The 16885-nt window shown below is 40.7% G+C and overlaps 3 protein-coding genes across 6 annotated transcripts in view; 1 reads left to right on the forward strand and 2 right to left on the reverse strand.

Moving 5' to 3' along the window:
* Positions 1 to 716: 716 nt before the first annotated feature.
* On the reverse strand, positions 717 to 3445 carry LOC143899497 (tax1-binding protein 3 homolog). The gene is made up of 3 exons (XM_077409818.1): positions 3069 to 3445; positions 2427 to 2555; positions 717 to 2321 (listed from the first exon to the last, which is right to left on the reverse strand). The coding sequence occupies exons 1-3, from the start codon at positions 3123 to 3125 to the stop codon at positions 2133 to 2135; spliced, it is 375 nt and encodes a 124-aa protein (XP_077265944.1). The 5' UTR covers positions 3126 to 3445; the 3' UTR covers positions 717 to 2132.
* Positions 3446 to 3540: 95 nt separating this feature from the next.
* On the forward strand, positions 3541 to 7689 carry Mrrf2 (mitochondrial ribosome recycling factor 2). 2 transcript variants are annotated; one of them, XM_077409806.1, is made up of 5 exons: positions 3544 to 3703; positions 4047 to 4263; positions 5140 to 6911; positions 7116 to 7262; positions 7357 to 7689. In XM_077409806.1, exons 2-5 carry the CDS (start codon positions 4113 to 4115, stop codon positions 7516 to 7518), a joined length of 2232 nt encoding a protein of 743 aa, XP_077265932.1. In that variant the 5' UTR covers positions 3544 to 3703; positions 4047 to 4112; the 3' UTR covers positions 7519 to 7689. The 2 variants fall into 2 exon arrangements, with proteins under 2 accessions (XP_077265934.1, XP_077265932.1); XM_077409808.1 differs by lacking the exon at positions 7357 to 7689 and having other exon boundaries at positions 3541 to 3703; positions 5140 to 6915; positions 7116 to 7259.
* Positions 7542 to 16885, reverse strand: part of Kay (transcription factor kayak) — a 33480-nt gene continuing 24136 nt past the window's right edge. For 2 of the 3 annotated variants that reach the window (XM_077409813.1, XM_077409812.1), the window contains exons 2-3: positions 9566 to 10021; positions 7542 to 9354 (exon numbers count right to left, since the gene is read on the reverse strand). In XM_077409813.1, coding sequence (XP_077265939.1) covers positions 8776 to 9354; positions 9566 to 10021 — 1035 coding nt within the window. In that variant the 3' untranslated portion in view covers positions 7542 to 8775. Of the gene's footprint in view, positions 9355 to 9565; positions 10022 to 16353; positions 16804 to 16885 lie in introns of those variants that run through there. The other variant, XM_077409814.1, reaches the window with a different exon arrangement.

Consider the following 16885-nt stretch of genomic DNA (forward strand, 5'->3'; position numbering starts at 1 on the left):
GTATGAAATATTTCGACATTACTAGACTAGGATATACATATACACATGTAGTATATATTCCCAGAGCTATATATCCTTACATATGTCATGCAGGAACTCTCTTATACTTTTTCAATCCATCTTAAGAAGAGATAAAATATAAAAAATTATTAAATGTTATTAAATACATAAAAAATTCGCTCTTTGCATAAAAACAAAGAGGCGAAGTATAAAAATTGTACAAAAATCGTATTTCTATTTACGTACTTTTCTTGCAATTACGTCTTTTTGCAATATGACTATTTGTTAAAAAAATATTAAAAATGCAATACAACAGGCTATGTATATAAATAGATATACTCATTTGTGATTCAAAAAGTCTTTGTTTGGAATTTTTCTCGATATATTTTCCATATCTAATACGATCCTGAATAACTGAAATACTTGGAAATGTAAAAACAATGTGTACATAATTATATTATTATAATAAATATATATTATTATAATAAATTATACCTTTCTCTCATTTTCAATTAAAATAAAAAACCCATACAAATATATAGCTTAATTTCTTTTTATGAGATTTTATATTCATAATATCTGTTAATAAACACTATGTTAAATGTAAGATATGTAGAAACACCTTACAAATTTAGTTTCTAATTGATAGATTAGTAATATATCCAATAATGTGATGTTACATAAAAATGTAAATATTAGGCAAATAGTTTGGAATGTTTTTTTTTTGTTACATCTCCAATTTATTTTAGGCATGTTGAAATTATATGCATATTAACTCTTACGTGAGTAACCGGGTACTCGGGGAGTAAAAAACTCGGTTTAGGAGTTCTCACAAAGTTTTAGCCCTCTAATGCGACTAGAACGTAAAAGAATTTTAGTTTTTTTATGTTGTTAAAACGCAAAAGGTACACCCTGGTACCTCGTTACTCACATAAGGGTTAAAAAAGATAGATTGATGTATCACAATAATTTGAAAATATAAGTGTATCAAAATAATTGGCAATTATGTGTAAATTGTACTTTTAAAAATAACTCATACAGAATAATATGAATATTTGTGAATGGAAGCCTTGAAATTTCCCAATATCTTTTCTCACAAATATCAATTCTGCTTTCGATGGAATTGAACTTAAGAGTATATCAAATAAAGTGTATAAAAAATTGATATTGTGGCTATTACGTATGTTTTTACTAAAGTCATAAAGTGATTATATTTATAATTAAATAGAGAAGATGTCACCTTCGATCGAGCTAGAACATGGTAGTCTAATAATAATATTTCTATATATGAATCTTGTATACCTACTGTTTTCTAACTTAGCAAACTGCGCGCCGATTATTTGTACATGCCTCGGTGATCGAATTGGTAAAGACACTCGTCGTGGATTGGAACAAAATCCAGGTTCGAACCCTGGCTAGAGTAATATTTTTCGCAATAAATTCTTTACAGTGATTTAAAAGGTACTTATTAACAATCAAATGTTAAATCGATTTATTGATATAAAAAAATATGTGGATTTACTATTCCAATAAAAACCTGTGTTTCAACACCGACAAATTATTGGCGCGCAGTTAGCTAAGTTGGAAAAAGTATACAAAATTCGCACAAATATTATAATTAAGTTACCAAGCTCCAGCCCGACGAAAGATGGCATCTTCTCTATTTAATTGTAAGATTCATATCGGTCCAATTTCACTTATCATTGTTGATTATATTCAGATTTGATGACCGAAATGCATCAAGGAAGATACGTGTAATATAAATTCTTGGCAGGATTCTTAATGGAGAAAAAATATCATTATATATTCGAAGATATAACTTAATGCAACATTATTGTACTTTGGCATTTCTCTTTTTAAACTTCTTTACAAAGATATTAATAGTATCAAGTTAGCGTAACATCTGTTTGTCTCAGCTTTAAAGTAAACACAGACAAATCTTAACCACTTTCAGTCCCATGATTTAACGTCGTCTTATATATTCTGAATTAACTTCTACGTATTAATTAATAGAGGCTGCTAATACCTACTGTAATATTTGGCAGAAAAATACAACGGATACGCAAACCTCTCCCGTCAAAGTATAATATGAAATAAATATCTGTCAATAAAAATCTCTTTTGGCATTATTTTTAAGTACTAGTAACACCTTTACGGGCTACTAAAAGATTTAATACTGGATGCTTTCTTATATAAGAAACCGCCTTCTTGTGAGTCACCATCGTAAAGTCATATCCATTACATTGTAAAATTTTGTCATGCATCCTAAGACCACTTTTCGCCGCTGGCGATCCGTCGTGTACCTCCGTTACATATATCCCCTGGAAAAAGAGATTCATGTCTATGAACTTTTTTATGTTGTATTAAAATTGTATAGATTATACGTATAAGAACGATATGTTTTAAAGCCTAATACGATATCTTACGTTGTCTGTATAACCCTGTGGACTTTTTGTAAAATCCTGATCAATGCCACCACCGATTTTAAATCCGCATTTCATCACCTCCTCGCCATTTTCATTGATCTCTGTCTCTTTGTGTAATGTAATTGGTATCTATAGCAAATCAATAAATAAATATATATATATATATATATATATATATATATATATATATGTATAGCATACATAATGCAGTATGACGCACAAATACAAATGTAAAAAGGACTTGTTATAAATTCTGCAGTAATCTTTTCTGCAGTGTTCCGTTCCTCTTAAAGCACAGTATTTCAAAGAACATGCAACAAGGAAATACAACGTAGACCGAGTTCTACTTATAGATTTTTTGTTTTGTTCGTTAATTCATAGATTTTTTATTTATCTATTTATTATTGTGACACAAACCCTTCACCACCGTGAATATTTATTATCATATTAATATATCGACTATTTAATTTCTAATACAATATTTATTAATATTTATTAATACTGTATAAATATGAGCAAAAATTCTAAACGTACTATTGCGAGATACAAATGAAAGGGACAACCCGGTATGTTCTAGCGGTAAAGTAAAGGACGTGTATCGTGGACAACAATGAGTACGTGACAGATTCGAAAGATACATACGCTTAGGCACTCCATCGCGGTACCCGGCTGATGCTGAAAGGCCATTTTCGCGCACATAATCAAGCGACTCGGGCTCTGCCACGCGTTCTTTCCTTTTTGAACAAATTCCCTCGGTGACTCTGACTCACGTGCGCGACTGACTGATCGCGATCGCACACGGCCAATAACAAATTCTACCGCGCGCTCCTCGGCGACGTGCGCTGCGTAAACGAACGTGCGACGTGCGATCTGAACGAGCGAGAAACTTGGCTCCCGGGTATTCGCCGCTGATGAATCAGGCAGAATCAGGTAAACGCTGATTGTTGGAGCGGCAAGAAGACCTCTAGACCTCTTGTCAATCCCGGATCGGAGCGCGAGCGCGAACAGATGATGATCGCTGAGCGGGGCGAAACTCAACAGCCGTGCGTGGTGCGTGCGCGATTGCGCGGTGCGTTCCGAAACTCATCGAGAAGGATCAAGGAAGTGTCTACCTCGCCGCGAGTGTATCAGATTTTTGTGTAATTTGTATATTCGTCGAATAAAAAGTATCTTGCGAAACGAAAAGAGTACGATGTCTCTTTAATTATCTGACAGATCCATCATTTGTTCCACGTTTGATTTGTCATGATATAAGCGTCTTTTTTCCAAATGAAATAGTAAGCACTTTTAGGTTAGGTGCAACTACCATGCACTTTTTCTTTACATAATAAATAATGGTCATAAGATTGACAAGTTCTTGAACGTAAAACGGCAATTGTTTATGTATAATTAATGAAGCGTTTTTAACGAAAAAAGGAATATTTTTAATGGATGAAAAAAGAATGTAACATTTAATTGTTTAATACTCAGCAGCGAGAAAGCGTTAAAAAATATTTTATAATAATGTTTAATTTATATATAGAATTTTTCCTGATTAGAGCAAAAAGTAAAACACAAGTGTATAAAATGGTTTGGAAGAAAAGAAAAAGATGAAATATTGATACCACTTTGTCTAAATAGGAACAGGCAGTGGAAAGATACAGGACTGTTTGGAAAACACTGCCAGTTTTCGCAAACATTGAGAGGATGCTGAAGCACAATATCTTAAAGACATCATGGTGTAAATTGCGCACGCGATATATGCATAAAAATGCCTCTCTCTCAGAGGCATCTAAAAGTAAAGAGTGTGCAATTTCATGGATACGTAATATCGGCATACTGGCGCATATTGACGCTGGTTAGTATTTCTGTTTGATTCAACTGATTGATACCTTTGGATACAAATCTGTACTTTAGAGGTGAAGAATCGTACCTCCAGTTCTTGTCAAAATATGGAGTTAATACATTTTTCAATATAGCAGGAGCTTAAATTGTATTGTATAATGTAAAGCGCGTCTTATATTATTACTAAAGCACAATGTTTTAGAAAAGGTTGTATTGAAAATATATTTTTGTGTACGCTACCAGATAGCAGAGGGGTCCAAGTTTGAGCAATAAGTCCTTTGCAGTTTTAAAGACCTTGATGGAAAAATGTTTCAGAATTTTTCATATTAATCAGAATTTCTATAAAAATTTTCAGATTTTCTCAGAATGTCAGAATTTTTAAGATTTTTTTATACAAAATTAAAACGGTTTTTTTTATATATATAGAAAAACTGACAAAATAATAATAAAATATTTCAAATTTTTTCTACCAATATATATTTTTATAAAAATCTGAATAAATGAGAAAATCGACGCAATTTATCAGAAATTTTCATACATATAGATACTGAAATATTCTGAAAATTCTCATCCAATTACTGAAAGTATCTGAAAAAAATTTGACATATTTTTTCAGAATTTTTCATAAATCTATAACATGAGAAATTCTTAAAAAATTAAAAAAAAATTAGTGATTTTTTCACCGGGAGATGCTTATTAGCATCATTGTTATTAAATTGATTATCAATTTATATGATTGTACCATTCCAACTTGAGACTGCGTTTCAAGACTGACATTACTCGGCGCGTAGTTGTTGAGCTGAAAATGTATACAAATTTTCACGCAAAAATATTATTAGATACAAAGATCCAGTCTGGCATATTTCTATTTAAATATATTTTTCTTCAGGAAAAACGACTACAACCGAGAGGATGTTGTACTATTCGGGTCTCATCAGAAATATGGGCGAGGTTCATCACGGCAACACAGTGACCGATTATATGGAGCAGGAGCGTCAGCGCGGGATAACGATCACCTCGGCTGCCGTTACGTTCAATTGGAAGGACTATCGCTTCAATTTAATAGATACCCCTGGTCATATCGATTTTACCATGGAAGTCGAGCAGACTTTGCAGATATTAGACGGCGCGATTGTGGTCCTGGACGGTTCCGCCGGCGTGGAGGCCCAGACGCTAACAGTTTCCAGACAAGCGGACAGATATAATATCCCCCGGATAATCTATGTTAACAAAATGGATAGAGCGGACGCTGACTTTGATATGAGTTTACGGTCTGTCGAATCTAAATTAAACGTAGAAACATTACCTGTACAGATCCCCGTGTTGAATGCAGGAGTCTTAGAAGGTATCGTAGATGTGATAACCATGGAAAAGTTAACATTCGATAAGAAACATCAAGGTATGAATTTAATAAAAGCAAAAATATCTGAAAGCGACGACGGAAGACTATGGGACGTTGCCAGTGAGAAGCGACGACTGTTGACCGACAAGCTGTCAGGCTTAGACGACAAACTGGCAGACATTATTATAGAGCAAGAGTCTCTGGATAATGTGCAGCCACAAATGTTGGTCGATTCCTTACGCAGAGTCACTATAGGTAGGAAAGGCGTGCCCGTAACGTTGGGAAGTTCCTATAAGAACATCGGAGTGCAGCCTTTAATGGACAGCGTCATTCTCTATCTGCCGTCGCCGACAAATTTAGATCAACCGAATCCGTATCGATATTTCGCAAACAATCTGGCAGCCAGAGTCTTCAAGATTGTTCACGATAAGCAGAGAGGACCAATTACATTTTTCAGAATCTATTCCGGTAACATGAAGAAGGGCCAGAAGCTGTACAATGTGACGCGCGAGCAAAGCGAGCAGTGTACTCGTCTGTACGTCGCTTGCGCCGACGATTATAAGGAAATGGCCGAAGTCAGTTACGGCAATATCGCGGCTGTAAGTGGGCTGATGAGTACTATCACGGGCGACTTGGTGACGGCGAGCGCATCTGTAGCCAACCGCGCTAAACAGTCCATGCTGGAGGAGAATCCGAACCGGCTGGACTACGTGGACAATTTCTTTGCATCCGGAGTGAAATTGCTCGATCCAGTTTTCTTCTGTTCTATAGAACCGCCCTCTCTCTCAGCGCAGTCCGCCCTGGAGACCGCTCTTCAGGAACTGCAGAGGGAGGATCCTAGCTTGCACGTGAAGAACGATCTAGAGACGGAACAGATCGTTCTCGGAGGGATGGGAGAGCTGCACATAGATATCATTAAGCAAAGAATTAGGACTGAATATAAGATCGACGTGGATCTAGGTCCCTTGCAAATCGCTTATAAGGAAACGATTCAAGATGCCGTCAAAGATACGCTATCCGTGGAGCACAGGGTGGGCCAAACGACGCACAAAGTTACCATCACTATGTCCTTAATACCTAATTACGAGGGCAAGACGAAACTGCTTCTGGACAGGTCTTCAGAAACTGCTTCGAATATCGACAGTATTCACCCGCGGGTGATGAGCGCGATTAAAAACGGCGTGAACGCCGCATTGTTACACGGTCTGAAATTAAGTTGTCCGGTGATTAATGTTGGCGTCAAACTCCACTGGTTGGAAGTAGCGCGCGGTACCTCGGATACCATTGTTTCTGCTGCTACCTTGCAATGCATTCGAAAGGTAGGTATGTATACATCTTAAATAAATTCTATTAGTTAAAATAATATTTGATATTTACAATTCTGATTATTGCGAATTTATTATATCATATTTACCATAAATACAGAAATTATTTTTTCCTGTTTATTAGAAGACAGTAAAATACTCTACTGATTTCAATGTTCAATACGGTATTTAAATGGCGTATGTTTCACACGTGCACAGTTACTTCAAGAAGGAAATAGCGTGTTGCTGGAGCCTATGATGCAACTGGAAATCGTTGCACCAGAGGAATATTCATCGAAAATCAATGCTGATCTTACTCGTAGACGAGCGGTAGTACAACAAATTGATATGCGTGGCAATAATAAGGTGAATAAATTACGTTTTCTTATTTGTAATAAATTGTAACTATTTTTCTGTTTGATGAAGTACGATAGATAACGATTTGCGTTTAATTTCGTAGGTGATCCGAACTCTCGCGCCATTATCGGAATTATTGGGATATTCAACAGCGCTGAGAATCATCACATCGGGCAACGCGACGTTCTCATTGGAATTTAGTCACTATCAATTAATGAACCCTATCAACGAAGAAGAAGCTATCGAAAAAATTAGAGGATTCTGAAATGAATAGTACGAACAAAGAGATAATATTACCGAAAGTACAATTTCACTTCGTTTTATTGACTCAATCTAATCAAAATATATTGCAACATTATCATTGGTGCGTTACAATCTCCATATACAATTCTCAATTGCGACCACCAAGTATGATACGGCAAGCTCTTGGTAATCAGCCGGAGCAGAAAAATTGCTAACAGGCTCAATTAGAAAATCATTACAGCTTCCACGCATCATAACTAGCAGTCGCGCATAAATATATTAATATTGCTTAAGATCATGCAAAAATGTCATACGTCGTAAAATATATATATATATATATTATATCGTATGGAGGGATTTTAAATGTTATAATGTCGCGTGAGACTGCCGAAAAACGACAGCCGCGTATAAAAATTTATGTCAAATGCGGATAGCACGAAAGCGAAATTTTCTTTTTAACGTCGCAAAGAAAATTTTGGATAAAATTGAGGAATTCTCGCATTCGTGTAATTTTATTTATCCACCCATATTTAATATTATAATATTAAATATTTGAATTATGCAAACGGTTGTTGATCAATCTTAGCGCAATTCAAAGAGCTCTTAAGACTTAGCGTACCTAATGTACTTAGAAATTTGAGCTTAATCTTGTTTTGTCTTAAAATTTTTATTTTTACAATATAGAATAGAATTATAGTATAAAATTCCACTTGTCTCATTGGATCGCTTACAAAATGACGAAATCTTACATTCATTATTCCTAATTCGTTATTTTAAACGTTAAATATACTTATATCACTGTGCAGACATTATTGCTCATATCTGCGACAATTTCCTTTAAGGCGCAAACAGCTGTCGCTTTTCCTCTTCAAACGTATCTCTCCTTCTCTTACGATTTATATTTGTAACAAGAACATTATTCATTTATATGTACAAAGTTACAATTTCAGATTGACAAGATTCATCTATAAATAGGAAAATACTGAGAATCAAATACGTATTCGCAGACCATCAAAATCTAAATACAATTCATCTTTTCTACGTGTAGCACGCGTTGAAACTTTGAAAAAGAGATACGCTTGAAGAGGAAAAAGCGCCAGCTGTTAATAAGCAAAATCGCGTGAAAGAGCTTTTAAGAACGATTAAAAATTTCGTTGTAAAGAGCACGCGCATAATACTTCTGCTCCCGCTTGTAGAAATTCTTCGCGTCATGGTACTCCCGTTCTCATTCGGGATCGTTCTCCTCGTTGGACCCGTGCTCCACCGTGTCATCGTGGCGTCATAAACTCACGAGCTTCGGGGGATTCGCATCCGGGGAGCTGAGATCCACGGCGGACAGATTGCTTCTCTGTTGCGTCGAGCACGACGGTATCAGGGGCGTCGAGACCGGCGTGAGACCGGTACCGCCTTCCATTAGAGACTCAAAATTAAACGGTATGCCGCTGGTCGGAGTGGTGATCGGCATACCGGCCACATCCATCGACGGCTTCATAAAGGACGGTGTCTCCACCGTCTTGAAAGCGAGGGTGTCCGGTCTCCCTTTCGGTTCCGCGAACATCGTCAGGGAATTCAGTCTATTATTGTTGTCCAATCCGACCGGCAATGAATTAGGTCTATTCGGTCTCGTTGCCGCGGCCACCGTTGCGTCGTCCTTCACAGGTTCGGCGGCATATTGATCCTCGACCGCAAGATCGGTCTTTATCACGGGTTTTATGTCCAGCGGGGACGAGGGGCGTAGGGAACGGCGACAGACCGCTCTGTGAGCGTCCAAAATAAATTCCAACTCATCTCTGGCGTGTTTCAGGCTCTCGATCTCGTCCTGCAAGTGCTGTTTCTTCTGTTCCAAGCCCTCGGTTTCCTACAAAAAAAAAAACAATTAATGTCATATAGTAATGTATTCTTTTCTTTGCGATGACGCAGTCGTGACTTTTCAAAGATTGGAGATCTATAATTTGTGAAGCTATCTCTACACGAACGAGACTGAGATTTTTATTCATTAAATCATATGCGATATATAATGCTAATTCTAGTAAGCCACGCAATATTGTATCTACAATTCGCGCACTTACTTCGAGTAGGGCATTGGTGTGATCCATTCTTCGCTTGCGGCATCTCGCCGCTGCCATCTTGTTCCTTTCGCGCCGGATCTGTCGCCTCTCCTCCTCCTCGGGGCTCATCCCGATCGTTCTGGTGGGCCGCCTACCACCCATATTGCGTCTAACTGGTTGCTGCTGCTGCTGCTGCTGCTGCTGTTGTTGTTGCTGCGGCTGTGTTTGCTGCTGCTGGGTCTCGATGAGGGTGGTCGTCGGCGCCGGAAGATGTATCGCCGTTGTGTTTTGCGTCTGTGCCGGGGTCGGCTGCGACGGTTCGACCAGCGGCGGCACGAAGCCGGCCTCGCGGCTGTGCGACGCCGACTCGCTCGTCAGCTCCAGGAACGTCTGCTCGATGCTGCGGAGGGTGGTCGGCGTAAGCGTCGGCGTCGTCCTGGTCGGCACTCCGCTGTGCAATCCGTCCAGAGATACCAGCTGCAACACAAAGACAATGGACCGTGTTAGTTGAAAGCGGTGTCCGCAGAAGCACTCTTCGAAACGCGCTTATATCTCTATACAATGTTAAATGAGGAACAACAAAATCTTATATACCAAAAAGTATCAGTGGCGAGATTAATGAAAAATTGTACAAGCGGCTTGTACGAGTACTAATAAAAGTTAGCCGTTTACTTCTTTCTCTCCGCCGTTCCCAGCTGCGTCTGGAAACGCAGAAAACGACCAACAACTCGACTTCGTAACCGTAAAATTTTCTGCGGCGTGTTCTTTCGCAGGAAAGAAACTGCCGCCAACGTAGGCGCGGTGTGTATATCGCGTTATCTTCGAGTTTCCAGGTCCGATATCAGCCAGGTAATCTCGACCAAGATGGCTCGATAAAAATATCCATGATCCAATAGCCGATAACGTATCGTCGCGCTAGTCAGATAGATAGATCGATTCGCGAGAATTACGCGATTTCGCGCGCGATCGTTATTGAAATTACGACGGATCGCACCGTCTTGCGATTTAATTCGCGAAAATATCCGCGTGTCTCTGGTCTCTCTCCCTCGCGTCTCCTCGGCGGCAATTTACAAACGCCGCGCCGGCGCACGTGCGTTGTAACGTTATTGCGCAATACTGTAAGTCGCATCGAATTAAAAACGTCGTTTCCATGCGGCAGCGGTGGCTAGACGATGAAAAGGATTCGCGGTTCGCGGTCACTCGAACGCGATTTCACCGAGAGAGCGAGAGAGCGAGATAGAGGGGGGGGGAGGAGGAGAAGAGGGGGAGAGACGGACTTTACGAGCCCGCCGTTCTCCCTAACTGCGACGGTATTAACGAGCACCTCGAATCGCAGCTCACGTAGCGACAACCTCGCGCGCCATTATCGCGCCGCCAATCGCCAGTCGTCGGGGACGTAATCTGTACGCGCTGCGCGTTTCCCAGAAAAACACAAAAGGACGCGAGGAAGGAAAAGAGAAGCCCCGCGGCGTCCTTCGCTCTTTCTCGCGCGCGCGCGGCTCTCGCTATCATTTCTAAAATTACGAATCTCCGTTTAACGAAGGCCGCCGCCGCCGCCGCCGGTCGCCGTCGTCGTCTTCGCCGGACTAAAATTTATAACGATATACCTGCAATGAAAGAGTTCAACCTCAAATTCCAATGTATATCTTCCATTGTCAGATTTGATTTTAATTGAAGAAAAGCAATTGGCTTAACTGTCCCCTATTTTGAAGTATCTAATCAATATTCTAGTCAAGCAGCACGCAAAACAATTAACAATTTTCAATTGGTGTTCTGATAGGTACCTATAAACTTTCGTAATCACGTTTTCTCGCGTGTTTCAAACGCGAGGCAAAATCAACCATGTTAGAGAAATATTATTTTGCATATATATATTATCGATCGATGTGTGCATCCTCCTTTCGACGAGATCACGCCGCGAGACGAGGGAAATATCGTAGGCACAGGCCGGTCTTTAAGTGTCATCGCTAAAATTACTTAGCGCAGCTCGGCAACGGCTTCGCCGATTTCGGCCGTCGTCGTGTTTGGCCACCCACCCCGACCATGCTTCTCTTTCACCCATCGCGCGGGGAACCTCAGGAATGTCCGGAGCGTTAAACTTAGGCGTTACCGAATCGTGTCCGTGCGCGTATAGCGGCGTCACGGTCACTGGAATTCCGATCCTGTGCGAGAAAGTGCCGACGGTGGGATCCTAGAAATTTATATAGAAATTGCCCGGGGCGATCGATCGATCGATCGAACGATCCCCCGAGATCGCGGTGTCCGTTTCTTTCTCTCGGTATCGGCGACGTTCCATTATTTATTGGATCATTAGCGCGCTTCGAAACGACGATATCGCGCCGCGAATCGAAATATTACAATTCAAACGAACGTTTAAGACCGTAGCAAAAAAGTGGAAATTGCAAATCTTATGCGATTACGGTAGATAATATATTGTCCGTGAATCGTAATTTTTTGTGCTTAATCAAACTGCGCAATTTCGTTTTTTAAAGATCAACTTTTATCGGTTCTGCGATCGATAAGACACGCAGTACAATATAATTTGAATAATTATATTCCTTCACGATTTTCGCGTACGATTTATAATTTATGTTAATATTGTTCGACGTTGCGAATCTTCGAAGATGTTAATTGTCATGACAAAACCATCTTGTCAATTAAAATCGTCAATCATTTTTTTGATTCGCTAGCCAAGCCTTTTCAGATCTTGATCAACTGCCTCGATCTCTCCGCGGGTCACGATCTTAAATTTATTGCGGCATCTTTCGGCGTGGGTACCTTGCGGTTTTGGCACGGCGGAGAATTTACGATCGCAGGAATGGATTCTGTTATGATCGCAATGACCGAGTTATTATCGGAAGTTGAATTTCGAGAATCCTCGAGAGCGAACCCGACTTATCGCGGGCGCTGTTTGCTTTCCGCTGAAAATGGAAACGGTGAAATGTCGCGCAACGAGATCGATAGGTGCGGCGTCGACAAGATAACCGTAAAAGCGTCATCTACAATACACGGAGTAAGCGTGTGGAGTAAGGAGTAAGAATAGGTAAGAATAGCTGTAGTAAGCTGTATAGTAAGCCTCAAGCCGTAAGAAATTGACCAATTACAGGCGAATGTGAGGAGAATAATCGACTGTGACTGGTCAATTTCTTACATCTTGAGGCTTACTAGAGGGCTATTTTCGGTTTAAGAGAGCTGGCGTAAGAGCATAAGCGAAATAAATTAATTTTATTTCTTACTTTTACTCTTACTCTTACACTTACGCTCGGCCAATCAAGACCCAACCCGATCTACAATAGCTGTAGTAAGCTGTAGTAAGCCTCAAGCCGTAAGAAATTGACCAATCACAGTCGATTATTCTCCTCACATTCGCCTGTAATTGATCAATTTCTTACATCTTGAGGCTTACTACAGCTTACTACAGCTATTGTAGATCGGGCATATAACGCTTTTAATCCCGCCTACTCTTACTCCTTACTCCAGGCTTACTCCACGTGTTGTAGATCGGCCCTAACTTTTAACGCGACCGGGGAGAGCAATAGCGGGACAAACTGAGAATCATCTAATTTTCCACTCGAAATGAAATTTAAGTGAAAAAGAAATTTGTAGAAATGAAAGAAAGAATTGATAAAAAGATATTTATCGGCAGGGAGAAATGGCGTTTTATTTATGACTTATATCGCCGAACTGAGGGCTTCCGGCCATTCTCGACGACGGCCTTCGGGCCGTTCACCTTACTCCGCATTGTTTGTCGCGGGATCACTCGAACATCGCTCGTTCGAACGAGTCATTATATGCGCGTGCATCATACAGCGTCGACAAGTCTTCCCTCGTCCGAACGTGAATCACATTCGCACACCACGCGCGACGACCCCCCCTTTGGCAGCTTTGTTCGAGCGTGTTTCAATACTCCGCGCACTGCACATCATGCGACAAATACTGTATATACCCGAGTAGAGGAAAAAAAGGGTATTTGTGCCTTTTTTAGAATATCCAAATACAAAATTGAAAAGGCGCGTCGATAAGGCAAAAAAAAAAAGGTTCTTCAAACTATTAAATTAATAAATCTTACGCGGATGATACTTTAATTGATAAAATTTAATTAGAAAGCCATTAGACGCGTTAAAACAAAATGGAAAAAATTCCGTCTAATCTAATTCCATCTACGAAGGACTCTGCTTCAAATTGATCGCGAATACCGCAAAAACTTGTTTTGCGGCGGCTAATGTAGATCGATGTACGATAACACTAATATTCGTTATTATATACTAATCAACTAATCTTGCCGCGGGCATATAACGAAGAAAAAAAATTCATTTATTCGAATTACGCAGGATTTCGCGAATCGCTAGCTCTATCCCGCGTTTCAACGGAATTCCCTCCTGCAATGCAAGATGGAGCAAGAACGAGCGCGCGCCGCGCGCGACGTCGCGCTTTTTTTCACAAAGCCGACGGCTGTTAGCAATGTTGGCATGCACACGCGTCTTCCGTTTTGCGATGCGGTTGCTCGCTCGCACGCTCGTTCTCGTCCACATATGTGCAATGCGCACACGTGCGACGACACGACGGACATACACGCACGCACGCACACGTATGCCGGACACGTACGGCGGGCGCGCGCACGCGGTCCGCGATTCTATAAATAAATGTGTGTTCGCTGTTCTTTCTCTCTCTCTCTTTCTAACTAATCTGTCCTGAGCGCGCGTTGCGGAGTCTACGAACAAAGGGCGATATCAGTCACCAGAAATCATTGCGAAACGAGTGTCCATATAATAACCGCGGTCGTTCCCGCTCGATTCGTTCCGAAACGCGGCGAGAGAAGCACGGAAAAGCGAGGAAGCGAGTTAGCGAGCGTGTCCACATCGCATCGCATCGTATCGTATCATGTCGTATCGTATCGCGTCGCATCACATCACATTGCATCGCCACGATATCGTGTAAATCTACACCGCGGGAAAATAGATCCTCGCCTAGAACGTCGCTTCCAGAGCGAGGACGATAGACTAATTAGTAATTACGCGATCGAACCCATCAGAAAGCACGCTCGTGACCACTCGCAATGCTATCGCGACCGAGATACCGTGCGCTTATACGGCGGTCGAGATATAAATCAACCGAGACGCGATATATAGGTCTTACAACTGCTCGCTTATCAGAATATAAATTTCGGTTGTGGATGCACTATGTATATATGTATTGAATGTTGAAAATTCAGTATAGATTGATCCTATCATACCGCTATTATATACCTATTTTTTTGAAAATATGAGGACTATAATAAATCGGTTCAAATAACAATTACTACTATAATTTGCAGCTGTGCCAACGTCAGATTAATTGGCAATATTTGTTGGAAACGTTGCAAATGTGCAGATTAATAACCTTCGCGTGCATAGATCTAATAATGGTTGAAACATTTTGCAATTTTGTTGAGTCCTTAGCATGTTATCTTTTTAGCTTAGGCTTTTAGAAAATCCCCGCACGTTAGAAATTTAGCGTCATACGTCTCGTAATTTAAATAAATTGAGAGACAATTCAAGTGAAAAGTCGATACAACGATATTTCTAATCTCAAGTATGAGTGCGTTGCAAATATTCAACAATTTCTCCTCACTTAAAAATTATAGAAATTATCTCGGAAATTATTGACTGATAGCGCACGAAATAGATTTTCACTTTTCCATGTGACGAGAATAGCTGAGATCGTTATAGATGTCGGACTGATTCCGAATACAAAGTCTGAATGTATTAATTTCGTCTCAGAACCCGACAATAAATCACAAATTAGATCCGATTTATGTTTTATGACGATCCCCGCCAAGCTCATTAATCAAACGGTCGGCATAAACGGTTCTCGGTACACTTGCGATAGTTTCACCGTGGCGGGTGGAACTTCCAACGATATTGCACAATGTTGCACAATTCCCCGCTCGTTCGCATCGCAATCATCATCCCGCATAAGCCGAACCGTTTCGCTCGCTCGCTCCAAGGCGAGCTTTCTCTCCTTCAAGTTCACCAGGAATTGCGCGATTAGAATTGCCGCCACGTTATTCGCGATCGAACGAACCGTGACGGATCGGCTGGATCTTTCGGCGAAAGCTTCTTCCGCCGTGCGAGATCGACAATTCGCGATCACAATTAATCGAGCGCCGTAAATGAAGAGCGCTTCTCTTCTCATCCCGCTTCCAAAGCGCGCGCCAGCCGTCTCGCGTTTATTTTCAGATCAGAAACGATCGTCTCTCCGAAGAACCTCCTCGCCTCTTCGGAGCCCTTTTCAAGTCGACAAAGAGCCACTTTATTCGCGCTACGCGATCACAATGAGATCGAATATCGCCCCCCGTCAAAATGTATCCACATCGGAGTTCGGTAAATATTTTTCGAGTTCTCTCTCATCACCCGTAACGAGTCGATCAGAATGATATTAGATAATGAAAAAGGTATTTAAGTTAAGTAATGAAAATGTGCGGAGATTTTGTCTTAAAAGTAAAATAATTAGCTACCCCATATATATATCCCAAGAAGTTCAGAATAAATAAAAATTGTATAGTTTATCTTGTATTTGTTTAAAATTAATTTGTTTAAAAGTATCTTTGACTTATTGCGCAAAAAGTTAAGATGTTATAGCGAGTTTAGGCGAAGTGTTTTATGAAATTAGATTCAATGTGTTAACGGCGAACAAGGCTAATGTATTTATACTGAAACAATGCGTTCCGCTGCTTATCTTTCGGACACTTGCACAAAGAATTACGATAACGCTTTACTTTGTGAAGATATTTCGGAGATCGCGGTCGGGAGATCGGTTTTCACGATTACCTGCTGATAAAGCAATTCCTGCGCGAGTATATTCGCAATGTCGACTGGGTCCATGGCGGTGGCTGCCATAGCTCGAGGGATCGGTTATTCGTTCAATGTTTCGTTTGTTCGTGTCGTCGAAAGTTATGACGGTGAGATAGTGAGAGATAATGCGTCGTACGGGAACACGGGAAGTCGAGGGAGGGAGAGCGGGGAAAGGGGGGAAAGGGGGATTGGATAACAGAGCGGGGATTGGGAAAGCGGAAATAAATAAATGAATAAATGATATCTCAGTCGATCGTTCGTTCGTAGGAAGATCGTTCGGGCGTCGGTGTGCGCTTCGTTCCTCCTATCTCGTTTCGCACCCCCTCCTTTGTAACCGCACCACCCTCGTGCGCCCGTTTCTTTTCACTCGTCGTAGAGTTTGTCGTCAACCACTGCGTCCTCCACCGACGCCTCTTTAACACTGAGCAAGCGACGCCGACGCCGACGCCGACGCCGCTCGTCGCTGGCCTTACGCGACGACGAAACTCATCCTAAAAATAACCTTCGA

Source organism: Temnothorax americanus, unplaced genomic scaffold (assembly GCF_048541705.1).
Source record: "Temnothorax americanus isolate GAGA-0224 unplaced genomic scaffold, ASM4854170v1 Scaffold27, whole genome shotgun sequence".
Classification (NCBI taxonomy): domain Eukaryota; kingdom Metazoa; phylum Arthropoda; class Insecta; order Hymenoptera; family Formicidae; genus Temnothorax; species Temnothorax americanus.

Bases quoted from the DNA above. Each gene is read 5' to 3' on its own strand.
- Mrrf2 (XM_077409806.1), top strand. From the start codon at position 4,113: ATGCTGAAGCACAATATCTTAAAGACATCATGGTGTAAATTGCGCACG. The intron at 4,264-5,139 runs GTTAGTATTTCT...ATTTTTCTTCAG, and splicing joins ACTGGCGCATATTGACGCTG to GAAAAACGACTACAACCGAG. The intron at 7,263-7,356 runs GTGAATAAATTA...TTAATTTCGTAG, and splicing joins ATATGCGTGGCAATAATAAG to GTGATCCGAACTCTCGCGCC.
- LOC143899497 (XM_077409818.1), bottom strand. From the start codon at position 3,125: ATGTGCGCGAAAATGGCCTTTCAGCATCAGCCGGGTACCGCGATGGAG. The intron at 2,556-3,068 runs GTATGTATCTTT...GATTTGCTATAG, and splicing joins CCGCGATGGAGTGCCTAAGC to ATACCAATTACATTACACAA. The intron at 2,322-2,426 runs GTAAGATATCGT...CTCTTTTTCCAG, and splicing joins CACAGGGTTATACAGACAAC to GGGATATATGTAACGGAGGT.